Raw genomic sequence first — 26,860 nt, 5'->3', positions numbered from 1 at the left:
CAGTCTCTCAGTCTCTGTTCTCTTTCCCTTTCTCATCTCTCCCCACTGTCTATCTCTTTCTCACATCTCTCTTCTATTTTACAGTCTACCACAGCACAGCTTGTGCACTGAACCTGGTTTAGCATAACTGCTGGTGTTTCTCTCAAATGGAAACATAAAAGCTCTATCCCAAGAACAGATCCTGAGGAAAGTCCTATCTTACAAAGTCCTATGCACAAAACATGTGTGTGTGTGTGTGACTGTGTGCATTTGAATGCACAAATGTGAGTTAGACTTTCTGTGTATATACTACTAGGGTATGTATACATAGTTCAACTAACAATGATTGATTCCCAGAATGTTTCAGGTAGATTGTGTGCGTTACATCACCTGAACAACTTGTTAATAGGCTGAGGCCCAGACAAAATAAGTGGACATGAGTTGACGCACTGTGCTGAACAATTAGCTGGTGTTTTTACAGACATTTTACAATCCTTGCTCGACCAGCAAAATGTGCCAGTATTGTGGAAAAACGCAATAATTATACCCATTACTAAAGCGTCTAATCCCTCTGTGCTGAATGACAACTGCCCTGTTGCCTTGACATCCTTAGTAATGAAAATTGTGAAAAGTCAGCGCCACCCAGAAGCTCCTCGATCTGTTTCAGTTTGCCTATCAGAGGAGTTGATGATGCCATTCTTATGCTCCTCAACATGGTCTATAGACATCTAGAGGGTGTATTAACATGGTCTATAGACATCTAGAGGGTGTATTAACATGGTCTATAGACATCTAGAGGGTGTATTAACATGGTCTATAGACATCTAGAGGCCGCTAAATCCCATGTCCGGATTCTGTTTGTTGACTTTTCTTCTGCCTTCAACATAATCCCGCCATTAAAGCACAGAGACTCATAATGAACGTCTCCTTAGATGGGGGGCTGGTTTTGTGGCTGTTGGACTTCCTGAGCCACAGGTCACAGCGGGTCAAGGTGGGTCCCCACGTGTCGGACATATGCACCACCAACACAGGCTCCCCACAGGGATGTGTTTTGTCCCCTCTCCTGTACAGCCTTGATGTACAGTTCAAGGCTTTTTCCCTGTCTTCTTTTTCTGATTCACTGCAATGTGATTATTTTGCTGTACCAAATTCATATGGTATTACTTATTTTAAACTGAGGGATTTCTTTCCCTTTTTTTGTTCTTTCTATTTGTATTTGTGTTATATGATGAGGAACACCGTGGCCCGGTCCTAAATGACTTTGTAGAGTGGTGTGATGAATCACACTTGGTCCTCAATAGCAACAAGACCAAAGAGATGTGCATAGGTGCGAACAACACCTACCTCTGCAATTTCCACCTACAGTGCCTTGCGAAAGTATTCGGCCCCCTTGAACTTTGCGACCTTTTGCCACATTTCAGGCTTCAAACATAAAGATATAAAACTGTATTTTTTTTGTGAAGAATCAACAACAAGTGGGACACAATCATGAAGTGGAACGACATTTATTGGATATTTCAAACTTTTTTAACAAATTAAAAACTGAAAAATTGGGCGTGCAAAATTATTCAGCCCCTTTACTTTCAGTGCAGCAAACTCTCTCCAGAAGTTCAGTGAGGATCTCTGAATGACCCAATGTTGACCTAAATGACTAATGATGATAAATACAATCCACCTGTGTATAATCATGTCTCCGTATAAATGCACCTGCACTGTGATAGTCTCAGAGGTCCGTTAAAAGCGCAGAGAGCATCATGAAGAACAAGGAACACACCAGGCAGTTCCGAGATACTGTTGTGAAGAAGTTTAAAGCCGGATTTGGATACAAAAATATTTCCCAAGCTTTAAACATCCCAAGGAGCACTGTGCAAGCGATAATATTGAAATGGAAGGAGTATCAGACCACTGCAAATCTACCAAGACCTGGCCGTCCCTCTAAACTTTCAGCTCATACAAGGAGAAGACTGATCAGAGATGCAGCCAAGAGGCCCATGATCACTCTGGATGAACTGCAGAGATCTACAGCTGAGGTGGGAGACTCTGTCCATAGGACAACAATCAGTCGTATATTGCACAAATCTGGCCTTTATGGAAGAGTGGCAAGAAGAAAGCCATTTCTTAAAGATATCCATAAAAAGTGTTGTTTAAAGTTTGCCACAAGCCACCTAAGAGACACACCAAACATGTGGAAGAAGGTGCTCTGGTCAGATGAAACCAAAATTGAACTTTTTGGCAACAATGCAAAACGTTATGTTTGGCGTAAAAGCAACACAGCTCATCACCCTGAACACACCCTATCCCCACTGTCAAACATGGTGGTGGCAGCATCATGGTTTGGGCCTGCTTTTCTTCAGCAGGGACAGGGAAGATGGTTAAAATTGATGGGAAGATGGATGGAGCCAAATACAGGACCATTCTGGAAGAAAACCTGATGGAGTCTGCAAAAGACCTGAGACTGGGACGGAGATTTGTCTTCCAACAAGACAATGATCCAAAACATAAAGCAAAATCTACAATGGAATGGTTCAAAAATAAACATATCCAGGTGTTAGAATGGCCAAGTCAAAGTCCAGACCTGAATCCAATCGAGAATCTGTGGAAAGAACTGAAAACTGCGGTTCACAAATGCTCTCCATCCAACCTCACTGAGCTCGAGCTGTTTTGCAAGGAGGAATGGGAAAAAATGTCAGTCTCTCAATGTGCAAAACTGATAGAGACATACCCCAAGCGACTTACAGCTGTAATCGCAGCAAAAGGTGGCGCTACAAAGTATTAATTAAGGGGGCTGAATAATTTTGCACGCCCAATTTTTCAGTTTTTGATTTGTAAAAAAAGTTTGAAATATCCAATAAATGTCGTTCCACTTCATGATTGTGTCCCACTTGTTGTTGATTCTTCACAAAAAAATACAGTTTTATATCTTTATGTTTGAAGCCTGAAATGTGGCAAAAGGTCGCAAAGTTCAAGGGGGCCGAATACTTTTGTAAGGCACTGTATCATCTACTCAGAACATAGAGATTGTAAAGGAATACAAATATCTGTGTGTGGACAATAAGCTTCAGTGGAGTATAGACCTGATCTACAAAAAGAGTCAACAGAGACTGCATTTTCTCAAAAAGCTGGGATCTTTTCATGTTGACTGTACTATACTGATTCTGTTTACAAATCTTTCATTAGAGTATTTTAACTTTTTGTATTGTTTGTTGGTTTGGCAAAACCACTGTCAGACAGAAAAATATGCTGAGAAGGATTATCACCACAGGAAGCAAGGTACTTGGAGTCAAACAGACAGGCCTGGATGAGATCTTTAAGGTCAGGGCCCTCAGCAAGGCTCACAAAATTATTTTGGACCCAAGCCAACCCCTGTACCTGGACTTTGAACTAATTTGTACCAGGTGTGATATCCCTCCTTAACAGCTCGGTCTAATGTTCCTATCAACCCAGTAAGGCCAGCAGGCTAGGCTCTTTTTATTGGTATGTAACTGTTATGAATGTTGTATTGTCAATTTGTTTTCTACTGTATTTAAACACCACTTTAAACCTGTACATGATACTGCAACAAAATTTCTCCATGGGGACAATACAGTCAGTAAGTAGTCACGCCAGTATGAATTAGTTTAAACTCAATTATCGCTGGTGAAAAGAGCCAATCATGAGCCAAATTAGCTACTGTCTGTCACCTACCATTGACTGACATGTCGTGATACCACCGCCTGCATAACGTCTGCGTGACGCCTACGTCTTATTAGGGCTGCATGGTATACTGTTTTTTATGATATACCGGTATTGATGCAGGGACTGGTTTGGGTTTTTACTTGACCTTCTATACCAGTTTTTGAATGTTTTGGTTTGTTGAATGTGATACGCCATGTGTAATGTCAATTTTTACTTGATCCATCTCTCTCCGCTCTTTCTCTCCATGCCACTTTCCACACAGACCTAGCCACGCCCCTTTCACTCAAGGAGCGCATTTGATGTTCCTCAACCACGAGACATTTGCGTTCAGTCTGCATGGTCTATGCAGCACATGCAATTCACAATCCAAGATGGCGTAGCAGTCAGACGTCTTTGTCCTTCCTCTTGTCGTGTTCCATGTATATATCTTTTTATGACTTTTTCTTCGCATATCTTTTTCATATTTTTCTAAACTTCAAAATCAAAATGGTGTGGATCTGTTTTTTCTAAAGTATTTTTATTTACCTCGGAACCGGAATCCCCTAACAGAAGCTAGCCAGCTCACTAGCTACTAGCTAGTAGTCAGCTAACCACTGCTAGCGGCCATCAGCTAACCTTTAGCTCGGAAAGCTCTCGCCAGTTTGTACAACGCGACTCAAACCAGAGCATACCGGACCTATTTTCTCTCCATATCCCCGGATTCCTACTGCAAGCTCTGAACCTTTTCACCTGGATCATTGCAGCTAGCTAGCTGCAATCCAAGTGACTACTCCTGGCTAACGTCTGTCCTGAAGCAAGCACCAATTAGCCTGGAGCTAGCCCATGCTAGGCCCATTCTCCCGGCTAGCTGAAGAGGCCCATCAGCCACTCCTGGGCTACAATACCCGGACCGCTTCTACTGCCGGTACCGGGCACGGAACCCGGCCGATCCTTCACGACTGGACTACCAACGTAACCTGCTCGAGAGAACACTCAACTGGTCCCTATGCCGCGACGTCCCCTGAATTCCCATCTGCTAGCCGCGGCCCACTAGCTGCTAGCCTCTGCCCGCTAGCTGTCTAGAGCATATTGGACTGTTAGCTGAACAGATCCATCGGCCAATTTCTTGGGCCACTATACCTATTTTGCCAATTGGACTTGGACCCCTCTGCTACTCTGAACCCTATTAATCCATCACGACTGGTCTATCGAAGTCACCGCATGATGACTCGGCTACGCATGCCTCTCCCTAATATCAATCTGCCTTGTCCATTACTGTCCTGGTTAGTGATTATTGTCTTATTTCACTGTAGAGCCCCTAGCCCTGCTCAATATGCCTTAACCAACCATTTAGTTCCACCTCCCACATATGCAGTGACATCACCTGGTTTAAACGTCTCTAGAGACAATATCTCTCTCATCATTACTCAATGCCTAGGTTTACCTCCAATGTACTCACATCCTACCATACCTTTGTCTGTACATTATGCCTTGAATCTATTCTCTCATGCCCAGAAACCTGGTCCTTTTACTCAATGTTCCGAATGTACTAGATGACCAGTTCTGATAGCCTTACCCTTATCCTACTCATCCTCTGTCCCTCTGGTGATATAGAGGTTAATCCAGGGCCTGAAGTGCCTAGCTCCACTCCTACTCCCCAGACGCTCTCATTTGTTGACTTCTGTAACCGTAAAGCCTTGGTTTCATGCATGTTAACATCAGAAGCCTCCTCCCTAAGTTTGTTTTATTCACTGCTTTAGCACACTGCCAATCCGGATGTCCTAGCCGTGTCTGAATCCTGGTTTAGGAAGACCACGAAAAACCCTGAAATTTCCATCCCTAACTATAACATCTTTCGACAGGATAGAACTGCCAAAGGGGGCGGTGTTGCAATCTACTGCAGAGATAGTCTGCAGAGTTCTGTCTTACTATCCAGGTCTGTGCCCAAACAATTCGAACTTCTACTTTGAAAAATCCACCTTTCCAGAAACAAGTCTCTCACCGTTGCCGCTTGCTATAGACCACACTCTGCCCCCAGCTGTGCCCTGGACACCATATGTGAATTGATTGCACCCCCATTTATCTTCAGAGCTTGTGCTGCTAGCTGACCTAAACTGGGACATGCTTAACATCCAGGCCATCCTACAATCTAAGCTTGATGCCCTCAATCTCACACAGGTTATCAATGAACTTCCAGGTACAACCCCAAATCTATAAACACGGGCACCCTCATAGATATCATCCTAACCAACTTGCCCTCCAAATACACCTCTGCTGTTCCAAATACACCTCTGCTGTTCAACCAAGATCTCAGCGATGACTGCCTCATTGCCTTCATCCGTAATGGGTCTGCAGTCATACGAGCAGCCCTCATCACTGTCAAACGTTCCATAAAACACTACAGCGAGCAGGCCTTTCTAATCGACCTGGCACGGTTATCCTGGAAGGATATTGACCTCATCCTGTCAGTAGAGGATGCCTGGTTATTCTTTAAAAGTGCCTTCCTCACCATCTTAAATAAGCATGCCCCATTCAAAAAATCTAGAACCTGGAACAGATATAGACCTTGGTTCTCTCCAGACCTGACTGCACTTGACCAGCACAAAAACATCCTGTGGTGTTCTACATTAGCCCCCGTGATATGCAACTTTTCAGGGAAGTTAGGAACAAATATACACAGGCAGTTAAGAAAGCTAAGGCTAGCTTTTTCAAGCAAACGTTTGCATCCTGTAGCACAAACTCAAAAAAGGTCTGAGACACTGTAAAGTCCATGGAGAATAAGAGCACCTCCTCCCACCTCCCGGCTAGGAAACACTGTCACCACTGATAAATCCACTATAATTGAGAATTAAGCATTTTTCTACGGCTGGCCATGCTTTCCACCTGGCTACCCCTACCCGGATTGACAGCCCTGCACCCCCCACAGCAACTCGCCCAAGCCTACCCCATTTCTCCTTCATCCAAATCCATATAGCTGATGTTCTGAAAGAGCTGCAAAATCTGGACCCCAACAAATCAGCCGGGCTAGACAATCTGGACCCTCTCTTTCTAAAATGATCTGCCAAATTGTTGCAACACCTATTATTAGCCCGTTTAATCTCTCTTTCATATCGTCTGAGATTCCCAAAGATTGGAAAGCTGCCACGGTCGTCCCCCTCTTCAAAGATGTGGACAACTACAAATACCTAGGTGTCTGGCTAGACTGTAAACTCTCCTTCCAGACTCACATTAAGCATCTGCAATCCAAAATTAAATCTAGAATCGGCTTCCTATTTTGCAACAAAGCATCCTTCACTCATGCTGCCAAACATACCCTCGTAAACTGACCATCCTACCGATCCTCGACTTTGGCGATGTCATTTAGAAATTAGCCTCCAACACTCTACTCAACAAATTGGATTCAGTCTATCACAGTGCCATCCGTTTTGTCACCAAAGCCCCATATACTACCCACCACTGCGACCTGTACGCTCTCGTTGGCTGGCCCTCGCTTCATACTCGCCGCCAAACCCACTGGCTCCAGGTCATCTACAAGTCTCTGCTACGTAAAGCCCTGCCTTATCTCAGCTCACTGGTCACCATAGCAGCACCCACCGGTAGCACGCGCTCCAGCAGGTATCTCTCACTGGTCACCCCCAGAGCCAATTCTTCCTTTGGCCGCCTTTCCTTACAGTTCTCTGCTGCCAATGACTGGAATGAACTGCAAAAATCACTGAATCTGGAGACTCATATCTCCCTCATTAGCTTTAAGCATTAGCTGTCAGAGCAGCTCACAGATCACTGCACCTGTAAATAGCCCTTCCAATTACCTCATCCCCATACTGTATTTATTTATCTTGCTTCTTTGCACCCCAGTATCTCTACTTGCACATTCATCTTCTGCACATCTACCATTCCAGTGTTTAATTGCTATATTATAATACTTCGCCACCATGGCCTATTTATTGCCTTACCTCCCTTATCCTACCTCATTTGCACACACTGTATATAGACTTTTTCTACAGTATTATTGACTGTATGTTTGTTTATTCCATGTGTAACTCTGTTGTTGTATGTGTCGAACTGCTTTGCTTTATCTTGGCCAGGTCGCAGTTGCAAATGAGAACTTGTTCTCAACTAGCCTACCTGGTTAAATAAAGGTTAAATAAAATTTAAAATTTAAATAACAATGTTGATGACAACAATGCTGTTTTCACTTTGCTACTTAATATAAATCCACTAGCGTTCTATAATGACACTATTGGTTTATTACTATTAGTCTTTTCTTTGCAAGTTGCCCTAAATCTTGTGATAAAATAAAATGTTTTTAAAAATCGAATCTGTCAGCTGTCAGGCTCTCGCAAAGTAGGCTATAGGCTGCTGCGGCCATTCCCACTGGCAATAGGCTATATTGTTCAAAGTGGCTAGAGATGACACAGTAATGAGAGAAAAATCATATAGGCCTACTGGAAAAATAATAAGCTCCTGAAAATATTAGTATTATCATCCTACAGGATTGAATCATGAAAAGAGCTTGTCTACGTTTCATTCTTTACACCTATTTAATAAGAGAGGAAATGCAAAGCAAGCACCTGTCGTCATTCCTGATCGCACATGCTGACCATCATGACGCTTGCTGCCTACAGTTTCTGATTAAAGAGATGAAGTCCAGACAGGCTACGCATATTTTAGGAAACTTTCTGAATGGACATAGAGAATTAGCAAACTCATACACCCACTGACCCACCCACCGAAAAGGACCCATCGGTCAAAGCCGCCTGCTGTAAATCTCACTCAGACACACAAGCAAATCATAATTCTCCTTTCCCCAAAAACGTATTAAAAACCTTGCCTTAGCTTCAAATCCTTTCTGTACGATATCAAAAATTAGTCTACATTATAGGATAATGCTAAATCAATGTAGTCTATCATATCAATTCACAAGAAAAGTTTTAAGGGGAAGATATAGAGACTGCTGAGATATAGGCCTAGGCTAAATGAAGACGCTGGGAGACTAATTCAGCTTTCAGCAGGACAATAACCTAAAACACAAGGCCAGATCTACACTGTAGTTGCCTACTAAGAAGACAGTCAATGTTCCTGAGTGGCCGAGTTACAGGGTTGACTTCAATTTGCTTGAATTTTCAATTTGCTTGAAAATATATGGCAAGACTTGAAAATGGTTGTCTCAGAGTAGAGGAAGGGGAGGAGACAGGTTGAATAAGGATTTTTAAGCTTTGAGACAATTGAGACATGGATTGTGTGTGTGCCGTTCAGAGGGTGAATGAGCAAGACTAAATATTTAAGTGCCTTTGAACGGGGTATGGTAGTAGGTGTCAGGAGTGTCTTTGAACGGGGTATGGTAGTAGGTGTCAGGAGTGTCTTTGAACGGGGTATGGTAGTAGGTGTCAGGAGTGTCTTTGAACGGGGTATGGTAGTAGGTGTCTTTGAACGGGGTATGGTAGTAGGTGTCAGGAGTGTCTTTGAACGGGGTATGGTAGTAGGTGTCAGGAGTGTCTTTGAACGGGGTATGGTAGTAGGTGTCAGGAGTGTTTTTGAACGGGGTATGGTAGTAGGTGTCAGGAGTGTCTTTGAACGGGGTATGGTAGTAGGTGTCAGGAGTGTCTTTGAACGGGGTATGGTAGTAGGTGTCAGGAGTGTCTTTGAACGGGGTATGGTAGTAGGTGTCAGGAGTGTCTTTGAACGGGGTATGGTAGTAGGTGTCAGAAGTGTCTTTGAACGGGTTATGGTAGTAGGTGTCAGGAGTGTCTTTGAACGGGGTATGGTAGTAGGTGTCAGGAGTGTCTTTGAACGGGGTATGGTAGTAGGTGTCAGTATGGTAGTAGGTGTCAGGAGTGTTTTTGAACGGGGTATGGTAGTAGGTGTCAGGAGTGTCTTTGAACGGGGTATGGTAGTAGGTGTCAGGAGTGTCTTTGAACGGGGTATGGTGGTAGGTGCCAGGTGCACTGTTTTGTGTCAAGAACTACAACGCTACTGGGTTTTTCACGCTCAACAGTTTCCAATGTGTATCAAGAATGGTCCACCACCCAAAGGACATCCAGCTTGTGGGAAGCATTGGAGTAAACATGGGCTGGCATCCCTGTGAAATGCTTTGGACACCTTGTGAAGTCCATGCCCCGATCACTGGAGTCTGTTCCGAGGGCGAAAGTGTTACTAATGTTTGGTATAGTCAGTTTATATATCTATCATTAGGCTGTATGTCATATCATTAGGCTGTATGTCATTTTTGATGTACAGTGCCTTCGGAAAGTATTCAGATCCCTTGAATTTTTTACAATTTTCTTTTTAGGTTACAGCCTTATTCTACAATGGATTCAATTGTTTTTCCCTCATCAATCTACAGACAATACCCCAAAAACAGTTTTATGAGAAGTTGTATTAGCTAATTTATATAAAAATATATATATATTACATTTACTGTGCATAAGTATTCAGACCCTTTACTCAGTACCTTGTTGAATCACCTTTGGCAGGCGTTACGGCCTTGAGTCTTCTTGGGTATGACACTACAAGCTTGGCACAGCTGTATTTGGGGAGTTTCTCCCATTCTTCTCTGCAGATTATCTCAAGCTCTGTCAGGTTGGATGGGGAGCGTCGCTGCACAGCTATTTTCAGGTCTTTCCAGAGATGGTCGACTGGGTCCAAGTCCGGGCTCTGGCTGGGACACTCAAGGACATTCAGAGACTTGTCCCGAATCCACTCCTGCATTGTCTTGGCTGTGTGCTTAGGGTCGTTGGCCTGTTGGAAGGTGAACCTTCGCCCCAGTCTGTGGTCCTGAGCGCTCTGGAGCAGGTTTTCATCAAGGATCTCTCTGTACTTTGCTCCGTTCATCTTTGCCTCGATCCTGACAAGTCTCCCAGTCCCTGCCGCCTGAAAAACATCCCCACAGCATGATGCTGCCAACACCATGTTTCAACATAAGGATGGTGCCAGGTTTCCTCCAGACATGACGTTTTCCATTCAGGCCAAAGAGTTGAATATTGGTTTCATCAGACCAGAGAATCTTGTTTCTCGTGGTCTGAGAGTCTTTGCGTGCCCTTTGGCAAACTCCAAGTGAGTTGTCATGTGACTTTTCAAACTTCTTCCATTTAAGAATGATGGAGGCCACTGTTCTCTTGGGGACCTTCAATGCTGCAGAAATCTGTTGGTACCCTACCCCAGATCTGTGCCTCAACACAATCCTGCCTCGGAGCTCTATGGACAATACAAGGTATTAGATTGCTGATGATTGTTTTTAGAATAAGGCTGTAACGTAAGACAATGTAGAAAATGTCAAGCGGTCTGAATACTTTCCGAAGGTACTGTAGGCCTATTGTAAATGTGTATTATTGTGGCGTCACCTTCTTCATTGCAAAAATAAACACAAATACACAAATTACTTTAAGCTGCATATTCATTTGATAGAGGTAATGAACTGCCCATTGATCAGCAACAGGACCATGTTTAAAAAAGCAAGTGTTTCTGAGCTTATGTCAGTATTACACAATTACAGAAATCAGGAATAGAGACAGGTTCTATAGACCTCTACTGTATATGAGAAACTGTGTCCAACCTGTTGTTATGATGGTGACATACTGAACAAAAAAAATATGTTATTAAATATTTTTTAAATTCTCAATGACATGTATAGCTAAAATAAAGATTTAAGGAAATACAGGCAGGCACCACATTTCTACAAGACAAAACAGCTGGCTCAATCAAGCATTGTGGTCTTGTAATTATAAAAGCAGAGCTTGCTTTCATATAATAAAAAAAGGTTGAATTGTTAGAGGAATGGGATTAGTGTGGTGTGTGAAGAACGATTCAACATGTATGCGGTACGAAGCCCATTATTGTGGGAGCACCTCTAAGAGTATGAACTAGGCTGTTTGAGAAAGTTTCAATCCTAAGCAACCTGCATACGCATTGTTTGAAATACAATATAACAACATAGCTACTGTAGTAGGTCAAAGCTGTGTGCTGGAAAACCTTGGTAGAGCATGGATTGAGTAGGCATTGTGGTGCTCTTGAATTTCCTTTCTTTTTCAGCTTTTGTTTTTTGTTTTTAATTAGCTATAACCTTGGTTGTCCAGCTTTACAGTGTTTTGTAAACATTCCACTTGAGCTCAGAAAGAGTGTGCAGAGAGAAAGAGAGCACAGAGAGAGTACAGAGACTTGGCCATCAGATGCCCACTCCTTTGACCTGCACACATCAGACTGTGGGCAGGTCAATCATTCACAGAATTGATTCCTGCAGATAAACAGAGCTCTATGTCTGTCAGCACATGCTCCTCATAGGACTCAGCACTCAGACACATGTGAGAAGGCCTGCTCTCTCCCCATCCCTTCTGCTTCTTTGGCACATTAACCATTCAGTTACAGCACAAACACACACTTGAGCGCAGACACAGACACACTTGCATGGCAGCAGCACACACACACACACGGATACACACCCCACACAAACAAATTATAATATCCCATTACAGATATCGATCCATACCATTGTTGCATGAACGCACTCAACATCCATAGCCTTTATTCCTACCAACCCTGTCTGTATCTGCCACCCTTCTCCATTTAGTCCTTCCCCACCTACCTCTGTTTATTCTAGCCCTTCCTCTGTCCTGTCCATTATCCTCTCACAGTTACGTGTATCCACACCTATGGTGACGCCTGTTCTGTTGTTCTTTCTGCCTCCCTTCCTGTTTCCTTCGATAGTCCTCTGGGATTCTTGGACAGTTCACACTGGTCACAGAAGTCAGTTCAACATCTAGTTTTGATTTACATGTAGTTGACTTGGTAACTAAGGGGAATTCAACATGACATCAACAAAAAATGTCACCATGTCAGTGGATTGAGGTTTAAAGTTGGGTGAAAAAAAGACTAAATGCCCTTATGGTGATGACTTTTTCCAATCCAATCTGTTTTTCACATTGATTCAATGTCATCACATGTTTTGTTTGTATTGACGTGGAAACAACATTGATTCAATGTCATCACATTTTTTTTTGTATTGACGTGGAAACAACATTGATTCAATGTCATCACATGTTTTGTTTGTATTGACGTGGAAACAACATTGATTCAATGTCATCACATTTTTTGTTTGTATTGACGTGGAAACAACATTGATTCAACCAGTTTTTGCCCAGCGGGTTGTAACTTGTAACTGAGGCACAGAGGTGTACCTCTACTGTTTATGCTGGAATGTTTATGATGCCATTAAGGGATTTGAGATTGTTTTATGTCATGTATTACCAAAAAAAAGCCTTTTTTGTTGTTGTAGTTTTTTCAAGATGATGTTGTTCAACTGGCTGTGTTTGTTAGACAGAAGTCGATGAGGCCACCTGGCTCCTGCTTCCAGTCCCTTATGTTTATAGGAAGGAACACTTCCCTAACCTGTCTGTCAGGTCACTATGTACTGTGCAAGAATGCACACACACACACACTCCCTCTGCGTGGGTTCAATGTCAGCCTGTGTGTGTGTGAGAAACTGGAAATGAGAATGAAATGCAGCCAGGAAATTTTGGCAACAGTTCTGAAGCTAAATGTCTCTATTGCATATATGGTGACTATGGCCACTATGACTACTAAAATGAGTTTAAAGATTGTAAAGGGTGATTCTGCTAGTATTATATGGGCGATTCCACGCCAGCGTGGACAACATTTGAGAGAAATAAGCTTTTTGTGCGTATTGAACATTTCTGGGATCTTTTATTTCAGCTCATGAAACATTTTACATGTTGTGTTTATATTTTTTGTACGGTATAGAAGGGTTCTTTGGCTGTCCCCATAGGGAAACCCTTTCATGAACCCCTTTTTGGTTCTCATTTGGGTGCTCTTTTGGGTGTCAGTTGGCTTTTCATAGCTGGGCATTCAGAGGTCGAGACAGTAGGTGGGGTAGAGCGAGGGAGAGGGAGGGAGGGAGAGTCAAAAACAGCAAGTCCGTGACAAGGTAGCATGTCTGGTGAACAGGTCAGGGTTCCATAGCTGCAGGCAGAACAGTTGAAACTGGAGCAGCACGACCAGGTGGACAGCCAGGGGGCATCGGTCTAGGTAGTCTGGAGGCATGGTCCCAGGGCTCAGGTCCTCTGGGAGGGGAGGGAGAGAGAGAATTAGAGGGAGCATACTTAAATTCACACAGGACACCAGATAAAACAGACTGACCCTAGCCCCCCGAAAACATAGACCATTGCAGCATATATACTGGAGGCTAAGAAAGGCGGGGTCGGGGGACTCTGTGGCCCCGTATGACACCACTTTGCCAAAGCACAGCCCCCACACCACTAGAGGAATATCAACAGACCACCAACTTACTACCCTGGTTCAAAGCTGAGTATAGCCCACAAAGATCTCCTCCACCACACAAGCAAAAGAACAGACAGGAAGATCACGTCAGTGACTCAACACACTCAAGTTGAGTATAGAGCAAAAACGCCTGGCATGACATGACGCATCCCTCCTAGGGACGGCATTGAAGAACACTAGTAAGACAGTGACTCAGCCCCCGTAATAGGGTCAGAGGCATAAAATTGAGCTCAATGGGAGAAAGCCCTGCCTTCAGCTGTTTTCTTAGAAATTCTAGGGAGAATTAGGAGGCCTGTGTCTTGTGACCATAGCCTATGTGTAGGTATATACGGCAGGTAGGAGCAAGTCCATGTAATTCTTTGTAGGTTAGCGTCAACCTTGAAATCAGCCCTAGCCTTAACAGAAAGCCAGTGTCGAGAGGCTAGTACTGGTGTAATATGATTCTTTGTTTCTAGTCAAGATTCTAGCAGCCGTATTTAGCACTAACTGAAGTTTATTTAGGACCACGACTATTGATGGTCCTAAGATAGCCGGAGAGTAGAGCATTGCAGTAGTCTACTCTAGAAGTGACAAAAGCACAGATTAGATTTTCTGCATTATTTTTGGACAAAAGTTTCAGATTTTTTAAATGTTACGAAGATGGAAAATAGCTGCCCATGAAATATTATTGCTATGTTCATCAAAGAGAGATACGGGTCCAGAGTAACACCAAGGTCCTTCACAGTTTTATTTGAGACGACTGTACAACCATCAAGATTAATTGTCAGATTCAACAGAAGATCTCTTTGTTTCTTGGGACCTAGAACGAGCATCTCTGTTTTGTCTGAGTTTAAAAGTAAATTTGCCCCCAATCGCTTCCTTATGTCTGAAACACAGGCTTCCAGGGTAGGCAATTTTGGGGCTTCACCATGTTTCATCGAAATGTACAGCTGTGTTTCGTCTGCATAGCAGTGAATGTTGACATTGTGTTTCCGAATGCCATCAGCAAGAGTTAGTGTATATATAGTGAAAACAATAGTGGTGGTCCTAAAACGGAACCTTGAGGAACACCGAAACTTACAATTGATTTGACAGAGGACAAACCATCCTCAGAGATGAACTGTTATCTTTCCGAGCGATATGATCTAAACCAGGCAAGAACTTGTCCGCGTAGACCAATTAGGGTTTCCAATCTCTCCAAAAGAATATGGCGATCGATGGTGTCAAATGCGGTCTAGAAGCACAAGGACAGATGCTTTGGTCCGACGCCATTAAAAGGTAATTTACCACCTTCACGAGTGCAGTCTCAGTACTCAGTCCGATAGTCCAGGATTATGAGGAAAAACATTAAGATTCACAATATTTATTCCACGGGACAAAGGTATGATCCAGGGTATGACCGTGACAATGTATAGGTCCAGAGACAAAACCCACTGAGTCGATGATGGCAGGGTGGCAGGTAAGGTGGTGGTGATATGTTCCTTGACTAGTCTCTCAAAGCCCTTCATGATGACAAAAGTGAGTGCTATGGGGCGATAGTCATTTAGTTCAAGTTATCTTTTCCTTCTTTGGTACAGGAACAATGGTGGCCATCTTGAAGCATGTGGGAACAGCAGACTGGGATAGGGAGCAATTGAGCATGTCCGTAAACACACCAGCCAGCTGGTCTGCGCATGCTCTGAGGACGCGGCTAGGGATGCCGTCTGGGTCAGCAGCCTTGCGAGGGTTAACACGTTTAAATGTCTTAATCATGACAGCCGGAGAAGGAGAGGAGCGGAGAAGGAGAGGAGCGGGCCGCGTCGGTGAAACTGTATTATCCTGTATTATCCTCAAAGCGGGCAAAGAAGGTGTTTGGTTTGCTTGGAAGCAAGACGTCGGTGTTCGTGACGTGGCTGGTTTTCTTTTGGTAATCCGTGATTGTCTGTAGACCCTGCCACATACGTCTCGTGTTTGAGCCATTGAATTGTGACTCCACTTTGTCCCTATACCGACATTTCGCTTTTTTGATTGCCTTGCGGAGGGAATAACTACACTGTTCGGGCGATATACGGGCGATTTTTGCCCAATCTAGATCGAAGGCACAGAAACGATCTCAAATCAAATCAAATCAAATTTTATTTGTCACATACACATGGTTAGCAGATGTTAATGCGAGTGTAGCGAAATGCTTGTGCTTCTAGTTCCGACAATGCAGTGATAACCAACAAGTAATCTAACTAACAATTCCAAAACTACTGTCTTGTACACAGTGTAAGGGGATAAGGAATATGTACATAAGGATATATGAATGAATGATGGTACAGAGCAGCATACAGTAGATGGTATCGAGTACAGTATATACATATGAGATGAGTATGTAGACAAAGTAAACAAAGTGGCATAGTTAAAGTGGCTAGTGACATAAGAATGCAGTCGATGATCTAGAGTACAGTATATACATATGCATATGAGATGAATAATGTAGGGTAAGTAACATTATATAAGGTAGCATTGTTTAAAGTGGCTAGTGATATATTTACATCATTTCCCATCAATTCCCATTATTAAAGTGGCTGGAGTTGGGTCAGTGTCAATGACAGTGTGTTGGCAGCAGCCACTCAATGTTAGTGGTGGCTGTTTAACAGTCTGATGGCCTTGAGATAGAAGCTGTTTTTCAGTCTCTCGGTCCCAGCTTTGATGCACCTGTACTGACCTCGCCTTCTGGATGATAGCGGGGTGAACAGGCAGTGGTTCGGGTGGTTGATGTCCTTGATGATCTTTATGGCCTTCCTGTAACATCGGGTGGTGTAGGTGTCCTGGAGGGCAGGTAGTTTGCCCCGGTGATGCGTTGTGCAGACCTCACTACCCTCTGGAGAGCCTTACGGTTGAGGGCGGAGCAGTTGCCGTACCAGGCGGTGATACAGCCCGCCAGGATGCTCTCGATTGTGCATCTGTAGAAGTTTGTGAGTGCTTTTGGTCACAAGCCGAATTTCTTCAGCCTCCTGAGGTTGAAGAGGCGCTGCTGCGCCTTCTTCACGACGCTGTCAGTGTGAGTGGACCAATTCAGTTTGTCTGTGATGTGTATGCCGAGGAACTTGGAACAAAACTTGCTACCCTCTCCACTACTGATCCATCGATGTGGGGGTGTTCCCTCTGCTGTTTCCTCAAGTCCACAATCATCTCCTTAGTTTTGTTGACGTTGAGTGTGAGGTTATTTTCCTGACACCACACTCCGAGGGCCCTCACCTCCTCCCTGTAGGCCGTCTCGTCGTTGTTGGTAATCAAGCCTACCACTGTTGTGTCTTGATGATTGAGTTGGAGGCGTGCGGCAAACTTGATGATTGAGTTGGAGGATCGTGCATGGCCACAGCAGACTGGAATAGGGCACAGGGCGGGTCGAGATTGATATGTCCGTGTAAACAGCATTCTCACATAGGTATTCCTCTTGCTGGTCTGTGGTTGAGATTGCATGCTCTGAGGGCGGTAAGCAAATTGGAGTGGGTCTAGGGTGTCAGGTAGGGGATGATATGGTCCTTGACTAGTCTCTCAAAGCACTTCTGGGCCTGCAGCCTTTACCTTAGCTTTCTTGGGAACAGGAACAATGGTGGCCCTCTTGAAGCATAACAGACTGGTATAGTTTAAATGTCTTACTCACCTCCAGCTGGTCTGCAGTGAAGGAGAGAGCCGCATGTTTTACTCACCTCGGCTGCAGTGAAGGAGAGACCGCATGTTTTCGTGCAGGCCGTGTCAGTGGCACTGTATTGTCCTCAAAGCGGGCAAAAAAGTTATTTAGTCTGCCTGGGAGCAAGACATCCTGGTCCGTGACTGGGCTGGGTTTCTTCTTGTAGTCCGTGATTGACTGTAGACCCTGCCACATGCCTCTTGTGTCTGAGCCATTGAATTGAGATTCCACTTTGTCTCTGTACTGACGCTTAGCTTGTTTAATAGCCTTGCGGAGGGAATAGCTGCATTGTTTATATTCGGACATGTTACCAGACACCTTGCCCTGATTAAAAGCAGTGGTTCGCGCTTTCAGTTTCACGCGAATGCTGCCATCAATCCACGGTTTCTGGTTTGGGAATGTTTTTATCGTTGCTATGGGAACGACATCTTCGACGCACGTTCTAATGAACTCGCACACCGAATCAGCGTATTCGTCAATATTTCCATCTGACGCAATACGAAACATGTCCCAGTCCACGTGATGGAAGCAGTCTTGGAGTGTGGAGTCAGCTTGGTCTGACCAGCGTTGGACAGACCTCAGCGTGGGAGCCTCTTGTTTTAGTTTCTGCCTGTAGGCAGGGATCAGCAAAATGGAGTCGTGGTCAGCTTTTCCGAAAGGGGGCGGGGCAGGGCCTTATATGCGTCGCGGAAGTTAGAGTAACAATGATCCAAGGTTTTACCACCCCTGGTTGCGCAATCGATATGCTGGTAAAATTTAGGGAGTCTTGTTTTCAGATTAGCTTTGTTAAAATCCCCAGCTACAATGAATGCAGCCTCCGGATAAATGGTTTCCAGTTTGCAAAGAGTTAAATAAAGTTCGTTCAGAGCCATCGATGTGTCTGCTTGGGGGGATATATACGGCTGTGATTATAATCGAGGAGAATTCTCTTGGAAGATAATGCGGTCTACATTTGATTGTGAGGAATTCTAAATCAGGTGAACAGAAGGATTTGAGTTCCTGTATGTTTCCTTCATCACACCATGTCTCGTTAGTCATGAGGCATACGCCCCCGCCACTCTTCTTACCAGAAAGATGTTTGTTTCTGTCGGCGCGATGCGTGGAGAAACCCGTTGGCTGCACCGCATCGGATAGCGTCTTCCCAGTAAGCCATGTTTCTGTGAAGCAGAGAACGTTGCAGTCTCTGATGTCCCTCTGGAATGCTACCCTTGCTCGGATTTCGTCAACCTTGTTGTCAAGAGACTGGACATTGGCAAGAAGAATGCTGGGGAGTGGTGTGCGATGTGCCCTTTTTCGGAGTCTGACCAGAACACCGCCTCGTTTCCCTCTTTTTCGGAGTCGTTTCCTTGGGTCGCTGCATGCGATCCATTCCGTTGTCCTGTTTGTAAGGCAGAACACCGGATCCGCGTTGCGGAAAACATATTCTTGGTCGTACTGATGGTGAGTTGGCGCTGATCTTATATTCAGTAGTTCTTCTCGACTGTATGTAATGAAACCTAAGATGACCTGGGGTACTAATGTAAGAAATAACACGTAAAAAAACAAAAAACTGCATAGTTTCCTAGGAACGCGAAGCGAGGCGGCCATCTCAGTCTATCCCCATTGTCTCAATGGGGATAGAGTTAAGTCTAATTCCTGTTTTTTTTTTTTCATGGAAAATCTGGTGTTGTAGTATCGCGATACTGATATTGTGACAAATCAAGTTTGAAGAGTGTGTTGTTACCAACAATATGTCTAAAATAAGATGCATCTAAAAAGATAGTTTTGAGATATCAATGTAAATATTTTTAATGTTGACGAAAATCATGTGAAAATGTGTATTTCAGAATCTAGACATTCCCCATATTTGAGAGAACACTATAAGGAGTATCCTGACACCAAGATGTTGTCTGTATCATGTACGTTTCACAGATCATAGGGTCTTACAGGAGGCATATACAGTATACAGTAGGTTAAAAAATGGTTTGTGATACAAATGTAAATAGCATTTCAAACATCCTTCTTCATGTGTAGCTCAGTTGGTAGAGCATGGCACTTGCAACATCAGGGTTGTGGGTTTGATTCCCATGGGGGACCAGTATGAAAATGTATGGACTCAATAAGTCACTCCGGATAAGAGCATATGATGTAAATTCAGTTTCTATTTCAGAATTGCCAGAACAATCTGAGATACCCAAAATATTTTTAGCTGGCTTGGAATCGCCCGTATTTGGGATCTATAGGCATAAGGCCGATACAATGAATTGCTTCATTAAAGTTGTGTAATGTGTGTTGTGTAATGTGTGTTGTCACCATAGCAGCCCTGTAATGGTAAATCTGTCAGTGGAGCCTTTATTTTTGGCAGACCACCCACTGAGTACTCTTCCTGTACCACTTGCGGGCTCCTGAGTGGCACAGTGGTCTAAGGCACTGCATCTCAGTGCAAGAGGAGTCACTACAGACCCTGGTTCAATTCCAGGCTTAATCACAACCGGCTGTGATTGGGAGTCCCATAGGGTGGTGCACAATTGCCCCAGGAACGTCTCGGGTAGGCTGTCATTGAAAATAAGGATTTGTTCTTAACTGACTTGCCTGGTAAAATAAAAGATCTGAGCAATCAAACTCTAATAAGGAACATAGCTGCTTGCAAAAGACTGCAGGGCTGAAGAAATTGCAGTGCACTTCAATGTTGTTAGGATCTAAGTGTTTTTTATAGTATTTCAAACACCACATCTCCCATAACAATCTGGATAATAAAAACCCTCCTCCATCTTGTTTGATATGAAGTATTGACTGTGTTTCCCATCGCTTAATATGTCCAGGTAATGCATCAGTAGAGAGAGCCTCCAGCCCAACCCTCCCTCTCTTCATACCGAGACCCCTCATCCAGACTGAGACTGTCTCCAGCACCAACACACCACTCCCCTCACCCCGCCCTTGCCCCGCCCCACCCAGACATGGCTGCTTCTAAGGGTGGCTACGAGGGCAAGATCGCCGGCCTCTACGACCTGGATCGCACGCTGGGGAAAGGCCACTTCGCCGTGGTCAAGCTGGCCCGCCACGTCTTCACAGGCCAGCTGGTGGCGGTCAAGGTGATTGACAAGACCAAGTTGGACACCATGGCAACGGGCCACCTGCTGCAGGAGGTGCGCTGTATGAAGCTGGTGCAGCACCCCAACGTGGTGCGGCTATATGAGGTCATCGACACCGCCACCAAGCTCTACCTCATCCTGGAGCTGGGCGATGGAGGGGACATGTATGACTATATCCTGCGCCACGAGGGTGGAGTGGCCGAGGACACGGCTAAAGTTCACTTCGCCCAGATCGTCCAGTCCATCTCCTACTGCCACCGGCTCCATGTGGTGCACCGAGACCTCAAGCCAGAGAATGTGGTGTTCTTCAGGCAGCAGGGTACAGTCAAGCTGACCGACTTCGGCTTCAGCAACCTCTTCAAGCCCGGGACCATGCTGATGACCAGCTGTGGTTCGCTGGCTTACTCCGCCCCAGAGATCCTGCTGGGGGATGAGTATGACGCTCCGGCTGTAGGTAAGACACATGGGGGACATGGACAGTGGGTGTCTGGATGAGCAGGGGGTCTGTCTGTCCATCTGGATGTCTGGCTGGTTAACTTTCTCTCTGTCTGTCTGGCTTTCTGGATGGATGGATGGCTGGCTGGATGGCTTTTTCTATCATAAGGCTCAAGAGATGAGAGAAAGATATACAGTGTCTTCAGAAAAGATTCAGACCCTTTTTTTAAAATGTTTGTACATTTATTAAAAATTGAATTACAGAAGTACCTTATTTACATAAGTATTCGGACCCTTTGCTATGAGACTCAAAATTGTGCTCAGGTGCATCCTGTTTCCATTGATCATCATTGAGATGTTTCTTCAGCTTGATTGGAGTCCAATTAAATTGATTGGACATGATTTGAAAAGGCACACACCTGTCTATATAAGGTCCACAGTTGACAGTGCATGTCAGAGCAAAACCAAGCCATGAGGTCAAAGCAATTGTCAGTAGAGCTCCGAGACATGATTGTGTCAAGGCACAGATCTGGGGAAGGGTACCAAAACATTTCTGCAGCATTGAAGGTCCCCAAGAGCACAGTGGCCTCCATTATTCTTAAATGGAAGAAGTTTGAAACCACCAAGACTCTTCCTAGAGCGGCCCACCAGGCCAAACTGCGCAATCGGGGGAGATTGCACAATCGGGGACTCTCAGACCATGAGAAACAAGATTCTCTGGTCTGACGAAACTAAGATGGAATTCTTTGGCCTGAATGCCAAGCATCACATCTGGAGGAAACCTGGCACCATCCCTATGGTGAAGCATGGTGGTGGCAGCATCATGCTGTGGGGATGTTTTTCAGCGGCAGGACTGGGAGACTAGTCAGGATCGAGGGAAAGATGAACGGCGCAAAGTACAGAGAGATCCTTGATGAAAACCTGCTCCAGAGCGCTCAGGACCTCAGACTGGGGCGAAGGTTCACCTTCCAACAGGACAACGACCCAATGCACACAGCCAAGACAATGCAGGAGTGGCTTCGGGACGAGTCTCTGAATGTCCTTGAGTGGCCCAGCCAGAGCCCCGACTTGAACCTGATCAAACAACTCTGGGGAGACCTGAAAATAGCTGTGCAGCAGTGCTCCCCATCCAACCTGACAGAGCTTGAGAGAATCTGCAGAGAAGAATGGGAGAAACTCCCCATATGCAGCTGTGCCAAGCTTGTAATATCATACCCAAGAAGACTCTATGCTGTAATCACAGCCAAAGGTGCTTCAAATGTAGTAGTATTAAAAACTAACAAAAATAAGTAAGCTGTAATGTAACAAAATGTGGAAAACGTCAAGGGGTACTGTATGTTAAAAGGGGCACTGTATGTTAAAAGGGGCACTGTATGTTAAAAGGGGCGCTGTATGTTAAAAGGGGCGCTGTATGTTAAAAGGGGCGCTGTATGTTAAAAGGGGCACTGTATGTTAAAAGGGGCGCTGTATGTTAAAAGGGGCACTGTATGTTAAAAGGGGTACTGTATGTTAAAAGGGGCGCTGTATGTTAAAAGGGGTACTGTATGTTAAAAGGGGCACTGTATGTTAAAAGGGGCACTGTATGTTAAAAGGGGTACTGTATGTTAAAAGGGGCACTGTATGTTAAAAGGGGCACTGTATGTTAAAAGGGGCACTGTATGTTAAAAGGGGCACTGTATGTTAAAAGGGGTACTGTATGTTAAAAGGGCCGCTGTATGTTAAAAGGGGTACTGTATGTTAAAAGGGGCGCTGTATGTGGAAAGACAGTTCTATATAATTCTCCATAGAAAACAAAGTCAGCGTGTGATCCATTTTACCGACAAACGATTCACAGATTTTTTTAAAATTCTGTCCAGACCACATTCTGGTCCCTCTACGCCAGGGTTTCCAAACTCGGTCCTGGTGCCCCCCTCCCTGGGTGCACATTTTGGTTTTTGCCCTAGCACTACAAAGCTGATTAAAAATAATCAAAGCTTGGTGATGAGTTGGTCATTTGAATCAGCTGTATATAGCTAGGGTAGAAAACATAACGTGCACCCTGGGAGCTCCACAGAATTTACACAAATCCTCTGAGACCATTATAAAGCTGGAGAAATGAACATGGGTTTGTTTATCTGTGGTACTGTCTGTCGGTCTGTCCATGATGCAATCATTACTCTAGCTCACCCAACACAAGTGTATATTCATTGAATCCCTATTTAGATTTTAAAGCAGCAAAATGTGAAAAGAAATTCAAGGGGATGTAGACTTTCTACACACACACACACACACGCATACAAACACACAAATGTGAACAGATGGTCTCTGGGCTGCAGAGAATCTGGAATGGAAATGTAATTTGCGCATGGATAGGCGGCATAGCAATCCTCGCACGGCTTTAATCTAGGCCAGGGACGTTGAAGCTGTGCCGATGCTGGGCTTAAAGCCCACAGTCAGGGGTATAGTTGTCTCTGTGTCAGAATAGGAGGATTGTGGGATGCCACTTACAGTTCAGTGTGTCCGCACACTGATGTTGTTTTTAATCTGGTCTGTTTACCGCAGACAGACATGGGCTTTTTCTTCCATTTAAATCGAATTAAATCAAATGGAGAGTAGTGCAGGGAGAATGAATGAACTATGAAGATATGTACTAGGTCTCCAGACCTGCAGTAATTCCTGACCTTAACATTCCCCAAGTACACACTTCTATCCTGCCCCAGATATATGAACACCTGGCTGCACCGTATTCACCTGACCTCGTTGCTAAGAAAATGGACTGTTGTTGTGAAAACGCCATGACGTCCTCACACACATGTGGAGCGTGTTATGGTGCTGTGCCATTATCACCCTAACAGAACACTGAGAGACAGTCAAAGAGGTGAGTGAAGGTAGAGCAATTCCTTCTGTTCCTAGCAGTGTGGAATCCAGTAAACATATTATATCTGCTAGGTAATATGGCCACCGGCCAGGGAACAGCTGAGTGTTCAATGACCCAGACAGACACATATACAGGAGGACAGGATTACAGCTTAGAGGGAATCTAATTAGACTCCCACCTCATCTCAGCACCACACACTACTAGTCCACAGTGTGGTTCTATACATTCCTTAGTCATAACTGCTGATGGGATTGGCCATGTGAAATAATGAAGATCAGCACTACACTAAGTAAAGTATATCTCCTATGGGTACATACTCTAGAAAATCTAGTTGAGACGGTTTGATGTTGATATTTCAGCACAGTGTGACCCAAGCAGGACTGGTAATACTACAGTACAGGGCTGTATGTGGTGCTGTGCTGGGAGTGTGCCAGATTGAAAGCCCCTAACTGGGTCAGATTCCTCTGAGACACAGACCCAGACCAGCCTACGAGGTGACCAGAGCCAAGGGGGCCGCCCACTGCAGAGGGACCGCAGTGGGTTTAGGCACGTGCACTGAAACCAAAACCACAACCACCTTATTCACCTGCAGAATCAGGACCTGGCGTGAGCACCTACACACCTCAAACATGCCCCCAAAATAAAGACTACACGAGCCAGCCCAGGAGATTTGTGACAGAATCCCTAGATCTATATTCTCTGATCAGTCCTGTGTGTGTCAATGTGTGTTTGGGCAGTGTTCACCTACATTTGTAGTGGATGCTTTCATTCCCACTGGTTAATACATCCGCTTGATGTATCAGCTAATCCACAAACACATCTGCGACAGACACACACAAAAATCAAAACATGTTTATTGGCTTACACGGCAGTGGCACTGCTATAAAATAAAATCCCACATTTTTGGGCCTATTGCATGTGGGTGGCCTTAGCGTTGTGTGTGAGACTGTGTGAACTGACCAGCGAAAGGTCCCATTCCCCAACCAACACACGACACGGGACAGGTTTCTGGCATTAACCTGGTTTGAGCCCGGTCATGATGACCCAGTGATTAGCGCCCTGTCTAAACAGAACCTGGGAAACACACACATAGCAATGTGGCAGAAGATACCTTTGTCTAGTGTCAACTTGTCTCTGATGTAATCTGACAGGCTGTGTTGAAGTCAAGCTGGGACAAGGCCTGACGAGTGTGGGTGTGTGGGGGGGGGTCCTATTACTACAGGATTATATATGTCATTATATGGTCTAGTCTCTGTGACTCAGTAGTCTTCAGATGACGCCTGAAAACTCCATGGATGGAGACTGAGTCAGAGTGGTGTAGTATTTCCACAGGTTCCCTGGCTGGTGGTGTACAGTTACAGTATGACTGACTCTCAATTCATATTCTTTAGCTCAGCATGCTATTATTTTGGTCCACTGATCAGGTGCTGGTTTAATCCACACTTTAGGCCTCGGTGACAGAGTGCCAGCTGAGAGAGGCAGCTCGCTCACTGAGGCCTGCCGCCACTACACTGCCATACAGCCCTGCTAATGATAACGCAACAGTGCAAAGCATAACAAAACACAGCACAGGGTTGAGGTCAACTCCATTTCAATTCAGGCAATTCAGAAAGTGAATTGAATTTCCAACCACTCTGAAGGTAAATGACACCTGAAAGATTGGACTTTCATCTGCTGAATGGGCAGAACGTGGCCCTGCAGCAAACTGCCAGGTGAAGAAGAGCTGTAGAGACACACACATACACACACACATACACACACACACACATACACACATATACACACATACACACACATACACACATATACACACATACACACACATACACACACATACACACATATACACACACACACATACACACATATACACACATACACACATATACACACACATACACACACATATACACACATATACACACATACACACACACATACACACATACACACACATATACACGAACACACGCACCCGCACACATGTAGAATCATGTATTGACTATTTGTACAGTGTGTACTGTATATTGTATGGAATATTGTATAGGTGGGTACTGCATACTGCTATGAATGGACCTCCAGGGTCATTGAACTGAGTGTCTGTCTCCTAGTTATTATGAGAGCAGTGTGACTGTCTGAACACAGTGGTTATATGATGAGGCAGAGACAATCAGAGGCCTGTGTGTGCAGAGTCACACAGGGTACGTCCCAGACCCAGGGCAATCGGAGAGGGAGTCTGTTTTTTGTGTCTAACACATGGCTGTTAACGTTACATAAGCCAAACCAAGCAGAGTGGGGAAGAACAGATAGTCAGATACCATCTCAGGCCCTCTGTCTTGTCTTGTGTCCTGGGCTATTTCATTAGAACTTGTCTGTCTACCTCTGTTCTGCCTTAACATTCAAGTCTACTTCACAGGCAGACATTTTCATTATGTATTTGTCACGTCTGCTTCCGCTCTTCCCCCCCAAGCGCCAGGCTGCCCTGCATCACGCACTCCTATCATCTATTACGCACACCTGCCTTCCCTCGTCACGCGCATCAGCGATATTGGACTCACCTGGACTCACTCCTCATCTGTTTATTTTCTCCCCTATATTTGTCAGTTCCCAGCTCTGTTCGCTGCTGATGCATTGTCTTTTTTTTGTGTTACCTGTTTGCTGACACTGTTCCTGTCTCGTTCCATGTCCGTTATTTATTAAATGTTTTACTCCCCGTACCTGCAACGTATCTCCAGCGTCATTCATGTGACAGTATTTCTCAAAATCTCTTGTAGACAAACCAGTTGACATGTCAAACCTCTAGGTTTACCGAACATTTAAGTGATCGTCAATTAAGAGCAATAGGATTAAGTCATATATTTTAACAAAAGAGCAAGTACATTTGATGTATTTGTATACATGTATTTCTAGATGAAACACTAATTAAGTTTGGTG

The 26,860-nt window shown here is 44.5% G+C and overlaps 1 protein-coding gene across 2 annotated transcripts in view; it reads left to right on the top strand.

The window, feature by feature from the left end:
- The window catches only part of LOC115109298 (SNF-related serine/threonine-protein kinase-like), a 51,130-nt gene that overhangs the window by 10,125 nt on the left and 14,145 nt on the right, over positions 1-26,860 (top strand). For both annotated transcript variants that reach the window (XM_029634057.2, XM_029634055.2), the window contains exon 2: positions 20,365-21,088. In XM_029634057.2, the coding sequence (XP_029489917.2) occupies positions 20,500-21,088 (589 nt within the window). In that variant the 5' untranslated portion in view covers positions 20,365-20,499. The remainder of the gene's footprint in view (positions 1-20,364; positions 21,089-26,860) is intronic.

The sequence above is a fragment of the Oncorhynchus nerka genome, linkage group LG25 (genome assembly GCF_034236695.1).
Source record: "Oncorhynchus nerka isolate Pitt River linkage group LG25, Oner_Uvic_2.0, whole genome shotgun sequence".
Classification (NCBI taxonomy): domain Eukaryota; kingdom Metazoa; phylum Chordata; class Actinopteri; order Salmoniformes; family Salmonidae; genus Oncorhynchus; species Oncorhynchus nerka.
The sequence above is the reverse complement of the archived record's forward strand: the minus strand, read 5'-3'. Positions and strand labels throughout refer to the sequence as shown.